Source organism: Hippoglossus hippoglossus, chromosome 2, assembly GCF_009819705.1.
Source record: "Hippoglossus hippoglossus isolate fHipHip1 chromosome 2, fHipHip1.pri, whole genome shotgun sequence".
Classification (NCBI taxonomy): Eukaryota; Metazoa; Chordata; class Actinopteri; order Pleuronectiformes; family Pleuronectidae; genus Hippoglossus; species Hippoglossus hippoglossus.
In genome coordinates, this window is record NC_047152.1 from 3,525,272 (window position 1) to 3,545,076 (window position 19,805).

General features: G+C 42.1%; 2 protein-coding genes across 2 annotated transcripts in view; both read left to right on the top strand.

Moving 5' to 3' along the window:
- ptprnb (protein tyrosine phosphatase receptor type Nb) overlaps positions 1 to 3,571 on the top strand; it is a 23,285-nt gene extending 19,714 nt beyond the window's left edge. The window contains 8 exon segments of the mRNA XM_034613288.1: positions 138 to 215; positions 1,025 to 1,144; positions 1,242 to 1,408; positions 2,426 to 2,479; positions 2,775 to 2,839; positions 2,951 to 3,024; positions 3,312 to 3,317; positions 3,319 to 3,571. Coding sequence (XP_034469179.1) covers positions 138 to 215; positions 1,025 to 1,144; positions 1,242 to 1,408; positions 2,426 to 2,479; positions 2,775 to 2,839; positions 2,951 to 3,024; positions 3,312 to 3,317; positions 3,319 to 3,384 — 630 coding nt within the window. The 3' untranslated portion in view covers positions 3,385 to 3,571.
- A 3,327-nt stretch (positions 3,572 to 6,898) lies between these two features.
- Positions 6,899 to 19,773, top strand: nhej1 (nonhomologous end-joining factor 1; the record flags this gene model as incomplete). The annotated part of the gene is given in 10 exon segments (XM_034612810.1): positions 6,899 to 7,075; positions 7,291 to 7,344; positions 7,346 to 7,501; positions 7,504 to 7,515; positions 7,823 to 7,961; positions 8,670 to 8,674; positions 8,676 to 8,735; positions 18,285 to 18,468; positions 19,047 to 19,150; positions 19,244 to 19,773. Coding segments are annotated over 10 exon segments (960 nt in total), but the record flags the coding sequence as incomplete, so codon positions are not given.
- Positions 19,774 to 19,805: the final 32 nt, after the last annotated feature.

Genomic DNA, 19,805 nt, shown 5'->3' on the forward strand with positions numbered 1-19,805 from the left:
CCTCTCAAATGGTCTATATGGGACATTTTGGGATTTGTTACTCCCCAAAACGTTGCATGAAAGAATGTGGCTGCTTCAGCGGACACCGATCCGAGCCCGTTGACCCTGTGCGACCTTTCACCCCCACCTCCCTTTAGATTGAGCACGACCCGCGGATGCCGGCCTACATCGCCACCCAGGGCCCCCAGTCGCACACCATCTCTGACTTCTGGCAGGTCAGTGAGACACGAGGAGAAAAATGTATATTTTCCATGCGGAGCTGAATTCATCGTTTAACCAGCAAACTCTGTTAAAGAGGTGTTGATTCAAGAGAGGGAGTTTTACGTTACAATGACTCAGTTGGTTATAAGGTTGACTCGTTAATCTCGGGACCTTTGAGTGTTTCCATTGTACGAGACTTTAAAATGTGAACCCAGCTCTTCAGCAGTCTTAAAAACACCCGAGCCGTTTTTTTACGGACACCCTTCGAAATAGAGTCCAGCTTGAACCTGCGCCGTTAAAATCTGCAAGAGCACAAAATAAAGATGACATTTTAAAAATAATTTTCGATACGTACATGATATAGCACAAATTCACTCCACTGCGGTACCATATTGTGCCACTAGATGGCAGGGAAATGCAGGATTTGAGTTTGCAACATCCTGAAAACTGAGGAAACTCAAAAATAGAATTCACCTTGTCGTTTTCCATCGTAAAGAACTTTGCCAATTTGTTTGGAAATATTATATTTGCGTAAGTGCAGCAGTTAATGTCAATGTAAAAATTGTATTATAACATATTAAAACACAGTCAAACACGTTGAAAGACATTTAACATTGGACAATAAGCATTAATTATCCACATCTTTGTAATTTCATAGTTTTTATTGTGAAAGAGTATTTTGACCTGGGAAATCTTAATGTGCAGACAATGACAGGATACTCTTTTAGCTTTGATTTCATGTGAAGGTGTGAATCGCACAACACACAGGTTCTGGATCTTAACATGGAGCGACACGCCTTGTGTGTTTAACGTTGTCCTGCAGATGGTCTGGGAGAACGGCTGCACTGTGATCGTGATGATGACGGCTCTGGTGGAGGACGGAGAGAAACAGTGTGACCGCTACTGGCCCGATGAAGGCTCGTCCCTCTACCACATCTATGAGGTGCCTTAAAACAATGCACACACCTTAAATTATACTGGCAAATTAAAGTGTCTTTTGCTCTATCTCCATTTTTGACGTGCATCCGTCCGTCCCTCAGGTGAACTTGGTGTCGGAGCACATCTGGTGCAACGACTTCTTGGTGAGAAGTTTCTACCTGAAGAACGTGCAGACCCAGGAGACCAGGACCCTCACCCAGTTCCACTTCCTCAGCTGGCCGGCTCAGGGCATCCCCACCTCCACACGGCCCCTGCTGGACTTCCGCAGGTACTGCTACCACCTGTGCAGTCACACGTAAACACTGCACAGGGGGGGGGGGGGGGCAAACATTTGTTTTTGCATGGTAATATCAACAATGTGCATAAGTTGAAATCTGGATGAGTTTAGTGGTCAAACGTTGTGAAAAGAGTCGTATTTAGAGCAAAAATCTGGAGATTCACCCCAAAATACACTTTTATCTCAGTATTTATAGCACAAGTGCACGTGTTTCAAATTCTATAAGTAAAAATAAGAAAAACATATATTAATTACATTCTTCTTTACCAACAGAAAACTCCAACACTCACTGACGTCAAGCTGAAATGAGAATTCAGTCTGGCTAATAGTTTTAAAGTCAATGTTGCACATATTCTGCCATATTCATATTTCAACGTTTTTAATCCCGACCCAGCCCTAGTAACCTGATGATGCAACAATATTTCTCCTGTCTTTCCCTCCCCACTCCCTTCTCCCCTCCTCTGTCCCTCCTCTGTCCCTCCTCTGTCCCTCCTCTCCTCCCGTCCTCCCACCCGGTGCGATGGAGGTCAGCGGGGCCCTTGGTTTTAATATTCAACATAATCTGTCTGTGTCCTTCTTGTGGTTTGCAGCTATAGTCTGGGTCCAGTTGCATAGTCACAAAAATGATCATGGACTGATGTGGCTGCAGCAGGAGGTCCATCGCCGAAAAAACCCTTTTTTACCCCCCCCCCCCCCCCCCGCCCCCCCCCCCCCCCCCTATCTATCTATCTATCTATCTATCTATCTATCTATCTATCTATCTGTCTATCTGTCTATCTATCTATCTATCTATATAACATGAATACTGTTTGATTGAAAATGAAAAGGTTCATCATTTGAACTACATGTTTTTTAGTCCCTAAAATTGTAATTTTGTGAAATGTTTCTGATGAACTCAACTCAAGATGTAATTTTCTGTATTTGCAAAAATCCAATATTTACAGAATTTACTAGTTACTTAAGAAAAGAAAAAAACAAATCTCTTGTTTCTGGTACCTTTGTCCACAGGAAGGTGAATAAGTGCTACAGGGGACGATCCTGCCCCATCATCGTGCACTGCAGGTGAACCACACATGTCTTCATTTTTCACCCATATGAGGAAATAAAGACAAAGAAATTAGTTTCATTCAGTTTTTCTTTTACCCAAGTTGAGCAAATGCAGATTTGTATAATTAATGGTGCAAAGAGGAACTTCATTGTAGTACCAAATTATACCATTAGATGGCAGGCGAATGCAGCATTTGACTGAACTTTCTTTTCGCCTTGATGTTTTCCATTGTAAAGAACATAATAGATGCTTTAGTGCATTAGTGCATTAACATTTTAATATGTCTATTTTGTGATGTGGTCTCCATAGTGACGGTACGGGCCGGACTGGGACTTACATCCTGATTGACATGGTTCTGAATCGCATGGCTAAAGGTGAGCTTTACATATGTGTGTTACTCTCTGTTGTCTAAAGTCTTTTAAAATCAACAATATCTGCACGACAACAGAAGATAGACAAAGTGCTTTTCCCGTGTTGTCCTGCAGGTGTGAAAGAGATCGACATCGCCGCAACACTGGAGCACGTCCGCGACCAGAGGCCTGGGATGGTTCGCACCAAGGTGAGTTAAATACAAACACATTCCCATCATATGTCTTGTTTTTAAAATATATATTAAACATATCATTTTAATTTAGCATACAATACATGTCCACAAATGCATAAACAATTCCACCAACAATAAATAAACCAATAAATACTGTATATTTGAAAGATCTGATCCTTTAATTAATATATTTATTGGCTGACATATTGGCTGTACATGTATAAGAAGGTAAAATGGGTTGATCATATTTCTGCTGTAATCGTTACATTGAATGGTTTGTCTGTGTTTCTTTCCGTATCCAGGACCAGTTTTGAGTTCGCGCTGACCGCCGTCGCAGAGGAGGTCAACGCCATCCTCAAAGCTCTGCCCCAGTGAAGCCAGTAGGATCCAGACTGACCCCTCGACCCCCTCGACTCTCGCGCTCAGACTTCACTTTGCTTTTCCTCCCTGTGACGATGAGGATGATTATCATCACCACGGCCTTTCTGTCTCTGTCGGGTGATGCCCCTTAAATGTGCCACCACATAAAAGAAATTTAAAATGACGTGTGAATGGGCGACTTCACGCGGTCAAGTGCTGGGCGGAATCACACGGGCATAGCTCTGATTTTAAATGTTTGTGGCGCCATGGTGATGTGTTCAGGGACGTTCAGAGTGTTGCATTTTTAATGAAAATTATACCAGGATGATAGAAACACATTAAAATAAAGGGGGCTGCATGTGAATGAGCCACAGACGATTTAAAACATCAGATTTGGCCGAAATCGAAGCAGAAACTTACATTTTCCCTCTTGTTTGCAGTTAAGGTTTGCTGGTTTCGGTCCCGGCGAGGAAACAAAAACCCTTAAAAGTGTATTTTAAAACTCCAAATGTTTGGTTTTTTTGGCGTTTTTGAATTCTCAGTGTTTACACATTTGTGGCGTCCCTTCCTCTCCTCACACGACTAACACCTGCAGAAAACACAACCATGCTCCGTCCTTCTCTTTGTGCCCCACTCAGCTCTTTCTGACGTTGATAAATCGTTGTATACCTCATGCAAGTAAGAAAATGTACAAAAAAAATTAAAGAAGTGCTATTCTTTGAAAAAAATAAATAAAAGCTATTTTGTATCTGTGAGACCTTAAATAAATCTTTTCGTGTTTAAGTGCTGCAATCACTGGGTTTGACTTCTGTGACTTTCTGTACTTTATCATTCTCATCACCAACTGTTTTTTATCAATATAAGTACGACAATTATATTTCTGATAGTTTGTTGATCAAGAGTTTCATCATTTCATGTTGTTAAATTTTAAACTGTTTTTAATGGACTTAAATTCAAAGTTTTTGAGTGAGATCGACAAACATTTAGAAATTGTTTTAATTGTTATTTTACTTTCTGAACTGAACTTAATAATAAGTCGATGATTTAGTGATGAAAAACATCCAAGGTTGAATAATAACAGATTCTTCTCTGTGGTATAAAAATAATAATACGTAAACCATGCAGCATCTTAAAAAGGTTAAATAAAATAAACATTGGTGCAGTTTTAGGCAGATTATTAATATTCAGCTGATTTAATGTTTTCACAGTTATTTTCAAAGTTGTGGAAAAATAACCTAGTAAATTTATTTAAGTTCTACGGAGTCCCAGAAGGGTCATGGCAAGATTTTGAATCCAATATTTGTGTAAACAGCAGCTTCAGGGGAAGTAAGGATAACGTTATTATTATCATTAGTAGTAGTATTAATATTTGTATTATTATTAGCATTATCATTAGTATTAATATCATTATCATATCATTATTATTATTAGGAGTTGTAGAAGGAATAGTAGGAGAAGTATTAAGCGGAACCTTTGAAAGGCGCTGTTGTTTCACGTCGGCGTTGCAATCCAAACTGTCAACAAGCCCTGCCACGGAAGCTGCTTCTTGGTGGCGCACTCTGGTACATTTAAAGTATTTATACACTTGTTTTAACGGTATTTTCCGGGTCTCTACGTGTGTTTTAAGATGCTGTGGCAGAATAGCAACTGAACGACATTAAACTGCGTCAGACAAAGGCAACAGCGGCAAGAATATCAAGCTCGTAGCTAACTTCCATTATCAGATCATGCTTCGAACTAGCCAGCAAGGCTAACAGTTTGTGAGTAAAAGTGGACATTTTGGATATAAATGTTGTTTGTTTCAGGCGCCGAGTCGAAGAATAGAGTCTACAAATGCAGTCAATGTTCAAAACCAGAATCTATCTCATATCTGTGTTTGATTACAAGCTCGTAAACCTTAAAAGTCGTCGATTTTTTAATTGAGTTTGGTTAAAAAAAAAAACTAAGTTTCAGAATATAAAAGAACATATTAACTTGTACTAATGAAAGTGCTTCTGTTACTGTCGCCTAAAAGAATTGAACAACAATTAAAAAAATCAATGCACGTTGCTTATTGCACTGAATTGTTGCAGAATTTAAGAGGAGCTGCTGAATTTCAATGTGGATGATGATCGAACAATAATATCTAGAAGGAATGTGTGCTGAGAAACAAGGGGATTTAAAATCCAGTCTTTTTTCGGGCAGAGTTTGGTTGGACACAAGACAGAAGGGAGCGTGTCAGGACTCCATCCTCCCCTGATAACCTCTAACCACTGGCATCCCTGCCCAGCTTTGTATGGCTGTATATTGCCGTCATAAAGTTACTGATTTGGAATTTTTTGCGATTTCCAGTCAACGTCTGAAGCGCTCGCCGTGCTTCAAATGCCGCTGACGAGAAATACCTCTTCTCTTTCCCAGAAAACAGCCCCATAACAGATCAACAGCGAGGAGCCGGTAACCCGCAGGAGCTGCAGGCTGTGGTCGCCCGCTCCGGGGCAAGGGGGTGATTATGTGGCTGGGACGGCGTCTGTAACGTGGCTTTTAACAGATCTCAGGCCAGGCTTAGAGAGGGCGCATTCCTCGGAGGTGAGCGATTAAACACGTTTGATAAAGGGGAAAATTGCACCATGTTTTGGGTGTGGGTGTTCATAGGCATCTACTTCCAGTTAGTTTGGAGCCTTTAGCTTTAACCCACATTCTGAAAATCCCACGAGTGTGTAAGTTGCATATATATATATATATGTATATGTATATGTATATATATATATATATATATATATATATATATATATATATATATATATATATATATATATATATGTAGTGCTGCAACTAACAATCTGCATATTCTTTTCTCAGTTATCCATTAGTTGTTTTGTTTTTAAAATGATGCATGTCATGGTTTTGCCAGATCTCGAAGTGACCCTTTCAGATTTCTTGTTCTGACAGTCCAAAACCATCAGTTTATGATGATGTGCAAGGAGAAACATATAAAAAACACACGTCCATATTTTGTGAAGTAGTAATTTATTATGATGTTAAGTTCATCTTTAAATGTATATATGTGGTGGCTTTGTTTTCTAAACAAAAACAACAGTTTTCTAAGTGTAGACCTGCAAGAATTCTAGACTAATCTGAATTTTAAAAAATTGCCAACTCTTTTTCTAATTAATCTAATTGTCAATCTATCAATTTTACATTGTTTTACATGATAGTGCAGCTTATAGCTTTAGGCTTTAGTGCAATATTAGACATTTATTTCCATAACTTTTTGTAGTAGAAAAACATTTGAACATTTTCACCATTTTCTGATGTTTTATACCCAAAAAGTTACCAGTTCATTGAGAAAATATATAAAACAAGGATACAATTCATTTGAACACAGAGAAGCACCTCTGGATTTGTAGTCCACTTCTCCCCTTCCGTTTTTGTATCCATATATATTTATTCATCGTCTGGACTTTCATGTTCATCTGAGACTTGACATTCTCCGTCTCCTAACAGTGATTTTTAGTGTGTTCACTTCATATTAATGCCAAGATGGAGGTGAACGGAGCCCCCCCCTGACGTCCTCCTCCAGCATCCCTGGCTTCCTGTGGGCATCAGCGGCTGCCAGCTCCTCGCTAAGATCTGGTTTGGAGACGCGGCGTACCACATCCTGCTGACTGACATGAGCTGCGTGTGGGAGGAGAGGATGGACTCAGCCGCCATCCAGAGGCGATCACAGGTACGTAGAAACACAGCAGAGGTTTGGCTTTTAAACCAGGGCTGCGACTAGTGCTTCTTTTCTTTCATCTATTAAGTCGTTTTGAGACATGAACTCTGGAGAATGTCCGCAGAACTGGGTCCAAGCTTTCTCTGGAGGTTTTCACATGAAACTACTAGAAATCAAGTCCCATAGCAATCATTTTGTGGTAAATGAATCACGTTTTCCTCCACCAGGAGCTGAACCGGCGTTTGCGAGCCCCGGTCAAAGCTTTCTTCTCCCACCTGTGTGAGGGTGGCTCAGCCCTGTCTGTCGGGAAGCGGCGAGCGAGCCGATGGCCAGGCTCAGATCTCTCTGACGCGACGCGAGCACGACAACATCAGCATCAGGCTGAAGAGCGAGCTGGCGGAGCTGCCCTTCTACTGGGAGTTTCGCTGCACCCCCGCCCCCCCGTCACACTGGTACGGTCCAGCCCTGCCGCTGAGTGTTCATGTTCTTGGTCTGTATCAAAATGTTGATACAGCACAGTTTGACATAGTGTGAATTAAATCCATGACTCTCTGCATTCTGATAATCACCCTCTATCTGTTTACTAGTGTCTCTGTATTTCTTTAAAACCAAACAAATAAGAAATTTGAAACATCTTAAAGAGAATTGGGAACTATATGTATATAAATCGTTAAAAATAGTGAGGAAAAAAATCAAAAACAAAAATTAACCCTGACCATCACAGTTGCCTCTTTCACTGCGTCCTGTGTGTGTTCACAGGTGTGTGCTCAGCTGCTGCGCCCCCTGCTGGCGATGAGCCGCCTGCTGCAGCGGCAGGTGGGGCAGCTGGGAGGTCTGCTGGGGAAGAAGGACTTGGAGATCCAGGACTACAGGGAGAACGGAGCCACGCTCAGCAGAGGTACACACACACACACACACACACACACACACACACACACACACACACACACACACACACACCTGTATATAATATAACACACATACAAGATGACTGACATGGAATAATAGTACTCTGAGCCAAAAGTTCAAAAGATACTGCTGTTATTCAAGTGCATCTCAAAATAGTAAAATCATCTTTACCTTCAGCCTTTTGGGAACACCAGACTTAATGGTCTAAAAATAGTCCTATTTATATTTATATATTTTATGCATTAACTCTAAATCAAAAAAATCCAAAACCAACAACATGAAAAATGTGGGTATAAAAAAATCTTTAACTTTGTGCTACCAATCAGATTTTCATCCACTTTTCTTATATTGCTAATTTTTTAAAATATATTTATAGTAAATACTTCAGATAAATTAATGCCGATTTATTCTCCTTCATGTCTTTCCCTGACCTCGTGACTTTTTCCATCAGCATCGAGGAATAGTGCTTAGGAAAATTGAATTTAAGTCACATGCCACATGTTCAGGATGTAAACGATGAGTATTAATATACAGTATATATATATTTATTATTAAGGATTTAAAAAAAAACACAGGGAGGAAAGTAATAGTATAACAAAAAGTGTTTTTCTTCTCACCTGTTGAGTAGCAGACAGTGAGATGGTATGTTTTCAATGCTCATAGTCCAAGTGTGTGTGTGTGTGTGTTTGAAACCCAGAGCGGCTTGCAGACGGATGTTTTTGAGGAGCAAACCTACAGAGAGAACTCATTTCAAAGGTGAGAGGTCAGCGACACACACACACACACACACACACACACACACACACACACACACACACACACACACACACACACACACACACACACACACAACACACCGCAGCCCTCAGCTGGCCTGTTGTTTTGGGTCTGTTTTTTGCCGTCCTCTCTCGTCCATTCCTGATCGTAAACCGGCTGTGGCGAGCGCGGGCGAGAACCACATGATAAAACACTGCGGCCGCTGGGAACGCGCAGTTCTCTGTCTGACTGAAACACGAGCCGCCGTACCGACTTTAAAGTCGCGGCACGTTACTGTCCTGTCAGAGCCATCGGCTGATTTCTCAATGTGTGTGTTTGTACTTACTGTATTAAGGTGTGAGATTTCTCATCTTGGACCATGATGACCTCTGACTGATTGTGTGTGTGAGACTCGGCATTTCAGATCTACCTGTGGAATTTCCAAGGTGTGTCTGTCCCTCCGGGTTTATGTTTGGATTACTTTTAATATTTACCAAAAATGATATCATGATGAAAACTCATCTATAATTATCACGAGAAATGTACAAATTATTATTTCTTTTAAATTTAAAGACTTATTTTTGCTTCTGAGTGAAGGTGCTGGCTTGAAGCTGTCCATGGGCAAACTGAGGAAGATCAATAAGCAATATATCAATATGTATTGGACTTGTAATATTGCTATTGATGAAAATTATATTGCAATTATTGTTGATATTGTTTTGTCGCCCAGCCCTGATTAATATTCATTCATTTAGCGACAGATTTCTGAGAAATATTGAGGCTGGTTGTTTTCTTGCCTGTGTGTGGAAACATTGTCCAATTCCATGTGGAGGTCGTGACATTTGTAAAGATTACTATCAGAGAACTTGGATGTGGGGAAATTTCCCTTCCTGGGTGACTAGGAGCGGCACACTGTAGCGTAATTCAGAGTTTTCTTTGACTCATCAGTTGCATCATTTGGTGGTTTTCAGGACGGAAACGCTGCCTGTTTGTTGATGCTGTTTGTGTATAAGGACAAACCAGGAAAGAATCACATTTATAGGAGGTGGAAAGGCTCCAGCTCCAGGTACAAGGAGTCATGGAAAGTTACATCGGGGTCACAGTGGCGGCTCTGTTTTCAGCTTTTTGGTGACCATATGATGGTTGAGGGTGAGGGTGGGCGCACAGCGAGAGACCACAGAAGAAGAAGAGGGAGAAGAGGAACGCTGCGGCGGATCAAAGTCCTCCCTCTCATGGCAAATTCCACCGGGCTGCGAGGAGACTGCCTGCAGACCAAAGTCCAAGCTGAAATAAAACGTGTGTGTGGGGAAAAATGTCACCGGGATGCGTCAAAGGAAGAATCGCAGACACCGGACAAGCCGCTGTGTGTGTCAGAGAAAGAGTGAAGGCGTTTGGCGTCAGCGTGTTGTATTTATCTGTCAGGGTAGAGCCTTTGCGTGCGGTCTGTCCACCCGGTGACTTGTGCGTGAGTGGCCGTCTGTGTCTGTCTCCATGGCAACATCTGCCATACCCATCAGTGCTTCAAACTGAGCCCGAGCTGAGGATTGTACTGTGCTAATCAATAGGTCGATCATGAGCGAGCTATCAAAAACATTCAAGGTCCACTAGAAAAGCTGCTTTCAGACACGCACAGAACTCTGGATATTCTCCTGACATTTTTCCGGAGAGGCTGTATGTGAGAACACGAAGGTCAGAGTCAGTTGCCCTGGACTTTCTCCAGCGAGTGGGCATGTTGACGACTTTTGTAAAATGCGACAGACGCAAAACTGAAAAAAAATCCCCAAAAGAATACAAATATCTCAGGATGAAAAGAGGAGCCACGCACCGAGAAGATCCAAACGAAAGACGTCAACTTGAAGAGACGACGAGATTAAAGAGCTTTTGGCTGAAGCTGGTGTTGATGAGCTGTGAACAAAAACACAAGTTCACATCTGACAATGACTTGAAGGTGATTTTCTCAGTGTGACATCATCTAAGTCTTCTCTCTATTTTCTGCAAGATTAAATAATTAACCAGGGAGCTGCAAAAATAATTTTAGGTGATTTTACTAAAACTATTTTTAGTTACAGGCCAAGTGTGAATGAAGTAAAAAATAAAACAAAGCCGAATGATTTATTCCGGGTGCGTAAACATATCGATGTCACAACCCTGAGCTGTGTTTTTACACAGAACTTGGCAAACAGTTTTTCCTTTGTTTCCACTCTTAATGCTAAGTTGGACCAGCTTCCCTTTAGGGTGATATCAATCTTCCCTACGTCAGAAAATGAACACGCCTATGTTCAAAAATGGAGTTTATAAGTAACTAACAAGACGGATCAGAGTCACAGGTACAACGCAGAGTCTGTGTGTGTGTCTCCTGTTCTGGTAAAAACCACCCAGCGTCACTTTCGCCTTCAGTTTTTCCTTCCTTGAACTTGAACTTCTGTGACATTTGCGCAGATATTTACGTGGCGAGTGCCAAAAGACAGCAGAGCCTCATCACCGCCTCCCCCCCCGCCGCCTCTTTTACCATTTCCACAAGCGTGTGTTTGTGCTTGCGCCATTTGTGGCCTTTGTGTCCCACACCAAGGGGAACGGGAGCTCAGAGGGACAGTGGAAGAGAGACGATGATGACAGGAGCAGGAGGAGCTTTTATTTTCTACTGCAGCTTTCCATGAAAGCCCCTCCCCACGCGGCCACCACACAAACACCCCACCCAGCTCAGGTCAACATTTACATGGGTGGAATTAGCCTATATGCTTCCCACTGATACACACACACACACACACACGCGCACACACACACCACTTGGATTTAACTTTGGTACAAGCAAAAGCTGGTCATGGAGCTGTAGGATGAAAAAAAAAAAAGGATCACATCAACTTCCCTTAGGAGCTAAATTTAGTGTGTGTGTGTGTGTGTGGTGTGTGTGTGTGTGTGTGTGTGTGTGTGTGGGTGTGTGTGTGTGTGTGTGTGTGTGTGTGTGTGTGTGTGTGTGTGTGTGTGTTGTGTGTGTGTGTGTGTGTGTGTGTGTGTCACTCTCCACACGAGCAGGCTGTGACGCATGCTTATGGTCTTTCAGAGTCTAGTGCCGGTGTGTGTGTCATTGAGGCCGTGTTTTTATCTTTATGCGTGTGTGCATGTGCACCCCGGTGACGCATGCTCTGCAGCTCTCAGCGCGGCGTCACACTTGACAGCTCCGAATTGAATTGTCACCACTTGGGAACGTCGCCGCTTCCTGTTTCACGAGACGGCGGCTTCACAGCTCCACGGTGACCACGCTGCAATGAATGAAGCGACATGTGACAATTAGTGGCCGCCTCTGACCAAAACACCTCACTTGAGCTGCACAGAATCACATAATTGAGTCCAAACGTTTGCGGCTTCCAAATTTGGGTTCCTTGCTCTTAATCTCCTCAAATTGAAGGTTTTCCCGGGTCAGGTTTTGCGCTCGAAGCTACTTAAATGAGAATCATTAAGAAGCCGCTGTGTGGAGATGTGCAGTTTTCCGTCTCCAGTATAAGCGTCTGTAATGAATATGTGCTCAAACGGTTGGAGACGTTATCCTTAAGTGCAGCGTAGCTCCCCACATGAAGCGCTGCACTGTCACAACAGGAGGAGTCAAATCCTAATATCTGTTTGCCTCGACCAGAGGCTCTAAGTTAAGAGCAGAGCAGGAAACTTTTTTTTTTTTTTTTTTTCATCCGGCGACCACAGCAGCTGATGGAGCCCAAAATACATTTTGACTCTAAGCGACCAAACTTGACATGAAGAATGGAGGGAAGCCGTAGATATTGATTGGTTTAAATTCATAAAACGCACTTTTCAGTCCTTCCGCCAGATGTTGAACCTGGTTTGCACGGGTTTGCTCTTGTTCACCCTCAAGAGCATTAGTGAGATTGATGCAGGGTGTGTGGTTTACAATAGTTTGTCAAAGGGTTAGGTTGTAGTTATGGTGACAACACGGTGCACGTAACGTCTGTGGTTGACATGTGACACCACAGACGTTACCACACGGTTATTGGCGAGAGCTGTGACTGAAGACTCAGTTATCTGTAATCCTTCTGTGAACCACGTTAACTCCTTACTATTTCTATTATATATATATAAATTTATTTATTTATTCTGTATATATAGTAAAATAAAAGCCTCTAAATTGATGCCCCATCCCTCCATCAAGTTTGTGCAAAGCGGTTCAATACTTTTGGCGTAATCGAACCACAGATAGTATTTAAATATGGACGACACGTCCCCCATGCAATTGTAAGTTAACACATTAGTCCAGACAGGATATAGTTTCCTTTTACACTAGCTAAAGCAGCGATATGATGCTGCGTCCTGAGCCCACTCTCATCTGTTTGACTGATAACACTCATAGTTATGCAGTAACTATAATAATGATTTTTTATATTTCTCGGGAGGGGCAGCTTAGTCAATCATGACGTTTTGATTTGCGTTTTATTGCATCAATTTGCCCCTTCAACAAACACCAGTGTGATAAGAACTACCTAGAACGACATAAAAATGATTTGTCGTTTATTTCATCTTTTTAGTTTGTACCTTGTCCCATCTGCTAACATGCAGGGGGCGGGGTTTATGCAGCTGACTGGGGGGGGGGGATCAAGATGATTCGCCTTCACATTGGGGGAGCTGTCATGTCGTCCATCTGTATTTACAGTCTATAAATCAAACCAACAAAGAGACACAGGTGCACCTATTGTAAACCACTTTGACCCAAAACCAGAATAATATATGGTAATATATAAAAAAGTAGGTGAAAACAGTCATTGTGTGTAATATGATCAAAGTATAATGTGGCCTGATATCATAGAATACATGTGTGTAGTGTTGTTGGTGATATTGATGGGTGAAACCTCCCTCCTCTTCTCTCCCTCGCTCCTCGGTCAATCATTGACTCTCATAAACGCAGCAAGCGGCTTTTTATCTCACTAACCTGAGGAATTCAGGGCCTGGGTGGTAAGTAGGCGAGGCCGATATAAGTGAGGGCAACACACAGCCACATGCAAGTGATGGTGAACTCCGAATATTCCGCTTCCCGGCCGCATTCCACGATATTTGCGGCTGTATTTGTAACAGATCTGCTCCAGTCTGGGTCTGCAGGTGTTGAATCACGTAGTTTGTGAGTCATACGTCCTAAGATCCAGTTACTGTCATATGTTCTCATGAAGATATTTTAAAGGAGTTCGATATTTGCAACTGATATAGATCCGATCACGCCAGACCACATTCTGAGCAGTTAACAGCCTTTGTTGGTTTCGGCTTTTCTTGAGGTCTGGAAATAAAGAATCTGGACTTTCACCACTTGATAAGCAAATCAAATTAGTAACCTGAAAATGTATTCCCTTCGCCAAGGAGGTTATGGGTTCGCCCCTGTCTGGTTGAGTGTGATCCAAATGAAAATCTGGATCTAGTGGATTTAAATGTGGTTTAATAAGGAGACTGTTGGCCTTGGCAAAGGTATGAACAGTATAGACAGTGTAATTTACAGTTTTGAGACTTGGCTCTCAGATAACGTAGATGCGTATGTTTCTTCTTGTACTGAAACATTTAGGTGAACAAAATGTCAAACTTCCCGTGGCTGCTTCTCGCAAACTGAAAATCTCTTCAGGTTCTTTTATTCATTATATTCTGAATCAAATCCTGAAAATAATCAGGAGTTGTGCAACTGTAGTTTTTACTCTGCAAGGAGTAAAAGACGGCAAAACAAAAACATCTCCGCACAGTAGATCTTCTCCGCCTCCTCATGTGCCTTCTGTCAGTTGCGCACAGTTTCCACAGGGTTGTCCCCCGCTCTGGGTCTGTAATTAGCCGCTCTGTGGCCTGGCTGCTTCCCCTCTTCAGCTGCTGGTCGCTGGGCCGAGCCCTCGGCCTGGACCGGCCCGAGTGCGGCGTCCCGCAAAGACATCACGGGCAACATGAGAGCAGCAACACGGAACACGGCAGCAGCAGCCGCGCTTGTCAGCACGTGAACACGCAATTTGCAAGAACCTCCCCCCGGGATACTGTGTTTCAGTTGTGACACCGGACACTCGCTGTCACAGCAACATTGTGGACGAGTGCGGTGGCAGCCAGTCGAGCTGAAACTGCTTCAAAATGAACGAGAGCCACAAACAAACATGAGGCTTTCCTCAGCTGACAGAAGATGAATGTCCCGTTCACACCTGAGCAGTTCATTGGTTTTGGCACAGATTTCTGTTTTGACTCTTCAGCATGGCTTTGTTTCCAAGGTCTTGCCAAGAAAGAACCCAATAAATTCGGGGGTGGATCTAAGAATTGTTTTACCCTTTTTCTAACTTTGCGAGATAGGGCGTTTGTTTGACATTTTCACCATTTACCTAGGGAATAATTCTCAGGACATATTTAGGGAACTGATATCTATGAGTGTGTGCTTGATTGAATTTAAGGGGACTGATGTATCAACTCAAATTGAGTCCATCTCAAACAAACAGATGGATCTGAACAGTTTAAGATCTAAAGCTCCAAACCTCATCACTTCACATCCTATCGACCTCGTCATTCTCCTGCTCAAACTCTTCCCTCCATCCTGGTTAAACCCTCCGCTCCTCTTCCAAGGACACCACCTCGAGAGCTCAGGGTTCAATCGGAAAAGCAACACCTCGCTCTCTGATTCGGGGCAGGAAGCTGAGAAATTGAGGTTTGCGAGGAAAGAGGGGAAAGTAAACACGGGTTCAACAACAGAGACGAGGATGACGGGGAGTTTGTGTGAGACTCTCTGGCACCAGACCTCCTCCTCCGCTTCAAAAACACAACAACAACAACAGCAGCAGCAGCAGCGCGTCTAAAATCAGAGCTGTTTACCCGCTAATAATAGAGAAACACCAACATGCTGCCAACTCTTCCCCCTTTTCTCTCATCACCTTCACCACACATGATGCTTTACTGTGGGGTAGGAGGTTTGGCCACCAGGTGAGCACTCCTCCTCCTCCTCCTCCTCCTCCTCCTCCTCCTCCTCCTCCTCCTCCTCCTCCTCTTCGTTTCCTCTGTGGTCGGAGGACTTTGTTCTGCAACACGAGCAGAGAGGAACTTTCCAGGACGCTACTCAGCTCGACAAAAGCGAGCGAGAGGTTATTGACCTGCCGTAATCGCCTCTTTATTCCCCGTGTGGCATTTCTTTTCTAGTCGGCAACAGAACAATCCTCTCCTGCTGTGTTCACTGTCATACCTTTCCTAAAATAAAGAGAGGCGTGGAGGCGTGGTTGTGCCAAGAAAAGAATAAAAATACAAAATAATAATACAAATTAACAAATTAACTATTGTGATTATGTAAGTATGCAGGTTTCTTGTCATCTCTTGGTTATTTCTGTCTAATATTAGCGTAAAACCCCCTCAAATTAAATTTAATAATGAAATATCAGCTTCTAATTTAAATAAATTAGATTAAAGTTGACCTATTAAGTCAAAATAGCGATGAGTTGGGTTAGGTTAAGATAGTTAAGGTTAAACTTTATTGTCCACAGTGTGCAAACTTCACCATTGATTGTAAATAAGAATAATAAAAAACTGTAAATCTGTGGAGCTCGTTCACACACAGAGCCAGTAGTTTTCCACACAACAGAACGGCTTCGTCTGGAAAATAACATTTTGACCATAAAAAAAATTGATTTACACAAGATTTTATGGGTTTTAATTAATCTTACAGTTATAATTTTGTCTTAGTATTTTATTATTTTGACCTGGTAGCTCATGATTTGACATTTTACATTCCTACAGGCAATAAAGTCATTTCATCCTGCAAAACTATGAATCAGTTGTTTTAATGGGAAGAGTGGATTTCCATTAAAAACAAGAAATTACGTTTGAGAAAGTGAACACAATATTTCAGATCAAACAAGAAGTGAGCTCATTTGGGGAGGGGGGGGGGAGGTCACGTAAAAAGAGAGAATAAGGATCGGCTTTCTGCTGCTTCCTCTCCCCTCTGCACATTGGTCGCTCTGTGTTCCCGAAGCAGAACCAAGCCTCACCAGAGCATACATTTATTTTTACGATATTTAAACAAACAAATAACAAAAATAAATCAATGCGAAACCTCCAAACCTGACCAAAGTGTGTTTAGGAGCCCCTCAGCACTGACAGCGAGCGGGAGACCACCAATTTCTCCCGGTCAATATTTGAGGAGCTAATTTGGAGAGTTTGTCCTCTCCATTGGTGGAAGGAAAAAAATGAAGGATTTAGTGAATAGCGCGTGTTTTTCTACGCGTCAGACGTGTGTTCGCATAATGTAGCACAAGTTTACACGCACCCTTATCTGTCAGTCTTGCGGTTGACAGAGTGTGTGTGTGTGTGTGTGTGTGTGTGTGTGTGTGTGTGTGTGTGTGTGTGTGTGTGGTGTGTGTGTGTGGTGTGTGTGTGTGTGTGTGTGTGTGTGTGTGTGTGTGTGTGTGTGTGTGTTTTTTTCAGTTGTTCCTGTTGTTCCTGTTCACAAGTCTACCTGTGGTCAGCTGTGCCAATAATGCAGCTTTGATTAGAGGCTTATCGCAGCAGCAGCACGCCCTGCATCACACCTCAGACACGTGACTCCCATCGTCGGGCCGTAAAACAAACATACCGCGAGGCACCACGCTGCGCCGGAAAAAAGGGAACTTCAAATCAAGTTTTTATTCCAAGCGTATGATTATTTCTTTTCGTGGATTTGTGGATTTATTGGCTTTAAGGCCGCGGAATGAGGGCTTAAACGAAAAGGTCCATGTGACTTCTAATAGACAGATGGGTTCATATGCTTTAAGGCAAGAAAAGTGAGCTGACATTGTAGATCAATGCTGCAGAATATCATCACATAAGCGCTAAAAATTAGACATTAAAACATTTAAAAATACATTTAAAGGATCATTTCAGTTTTTTACAACTTGAAAAGATGAATATTCTAATGTGTTGAGACCTGGAGGGACAATGCTGAGATAAATCCAAGACAAAACACACGAGCATCCACACAATCCTGCATGATTCTACAGTTTTGGTAGATTGTCAGATTCCCAACCAGGGTGTCATGGCTATTGGAACGAACTACAATGAAAGCACGCACTGAACAGTGGACATTTTCCTGAAATCCTATTCTTGCCAACCCCCAGTTAAATGTCAGCCGAATGTCTGGGAAACTTCCCAGTGAGCAAGTGGGTGAATCGATGACGTTTCTAAAATGTGACGTGTGTGAAACTGGAACAATACAAAAACCGCAGGATGAAAAAGAGATGTCATAGACGTACTAGACGGAAAGATGTCAACTTGGAAAGACAATGAGATTTGTGCGGTTTTGGGGATAAGGCCCGACGCCGGTGTTGATGTGCTGTAAAATAGATGAACACACCTGAAATACCTCTTATAAAAGTAGAGCAGGTTAAAGTTGAAGCAGTAATAAAAAAAAGCCTGTAAACTGTGACGGATGTTTATAACCGATAATAAAAGAATAATTCTGCTGTTCATCTTTATTTTCTTCTTTAGATCCATTTTTCTAAGCTGCTGGTTTGTTTCCAACCTGTCTGATCTGACCTAATTCTAAAACTCGTCGCTCATCTCTTCCCTCCGTGTCTCCTCCCATCAGGCTCTTCCTCTGGTTTGTTCGGAGCAGCAGGAAACTCTGGGCTTCGACGACGACCTGCAGCAGCTGTACGCCTCCATCGTCGCCCACGGAAACGCACGTGCACGAAAACGCAAACTGTCGGAGGAGCGCTCCGTTCAGGAGGACCGGCCGCCCACTGAAGAACGTGACCTCACGCCATCCTTAGGTTCGTTGGGTTGAAACTCTAAAAGCTCACTGCTGATGTTCACACTTAATAACAATATAAATCGAAATGTGTTTCTTATCAACAGCTGATATACTAAGAGCTACAAGCAAAGGCTCAGTGACTTTCAGTTCAACAAACGATCCTGCAGGAATTCAGCTAATGGTCATTTACATGCTTGATTAATCAATACACAGATAAGGAATTACCGCTTTTAAATCCTGAAAAATGTCTTCAGTTAAACCAGATGTTCTGCAAGCAACCAGGCTTTTTAGTTTAGTATGTTTAGTTAAGTTTGAAATCTATTGGAATAGAAGTATAAAGTACCTCAAAGCTGTACTTAAGGATGGTACTTGAGTATATATACTTCATGTGTTACTTTTCAACACTGCTCAGTGGTCTTTCTATGCCATATTCTGATTGTTGGTTTGTGGATGTGGGTCAAAGTCACATTGTCAGAATGTGATGCTTCAGATCTGCTGTTACCAGATTTTAATTTAGTTTCAAACACTTAAAGTACAATAATAAGTTGACTTCACACCTCACGAGTGTATTTGATCGTCTTTGTCCTCGACCTTTAGGTGTCGGGTCTGTCAGTAAAACAGCTGAGAGGGTTGGAGAACAGAGCCACAACCGGGCAGATGCGACTGGAGCCGCAATGGCCGATGGAGCCACAGTCCAACAGGTACGACTGCAATAAGAAATCAGCTTCATTTTATCTTCAGAATAATCTTTCCTAAAAAAAAACGAATATCTGTCTCTTCCTCTTTGTCCTCAGTCTTTTGACCACCCAGCAGGGCGACCGTCCTCCAAACCAAAGAAGAAGAAAGTCGGACTGTTCCGATGAGCCCGAGCAGTAGGACACACACACACACACTCCATTAAGAACTTCATCAGAAAAAGTGCTTTTGGAGAAAAATGGAAAACGGGTCTGCCTTGAAAACCGTTTCTTATTTTTAAACCTCTACTTTTGCAGTATGGGATGTTTTATCTGGTTTTAATTTCAAGCAGAACTGATCGTAGAAACAGATTTTAGATTTTTAAAGTTTAATTAAATAAATGCATTTTTAAATTTGTAATGATTTTATGATCTGCAACATGAAGCTTGGTTTTAGTTCTATATTAAAGTTCACGTCTTATCTGATCATTGTCATCACACTTGATGTTTTGTGACTCATTTGGAGATAATTAAGCCGCTAACCAGTTGTATTATTTTATGTTTTATTGAACAATCAACTTCAGTGTGGATTGAAACTGATTTCTTGTATTTCTGGGACATGTAGGTGTCGATTAAAGATGTGAGTATCATTTTGATGGCTGTTCTCCATTATTAACAAATC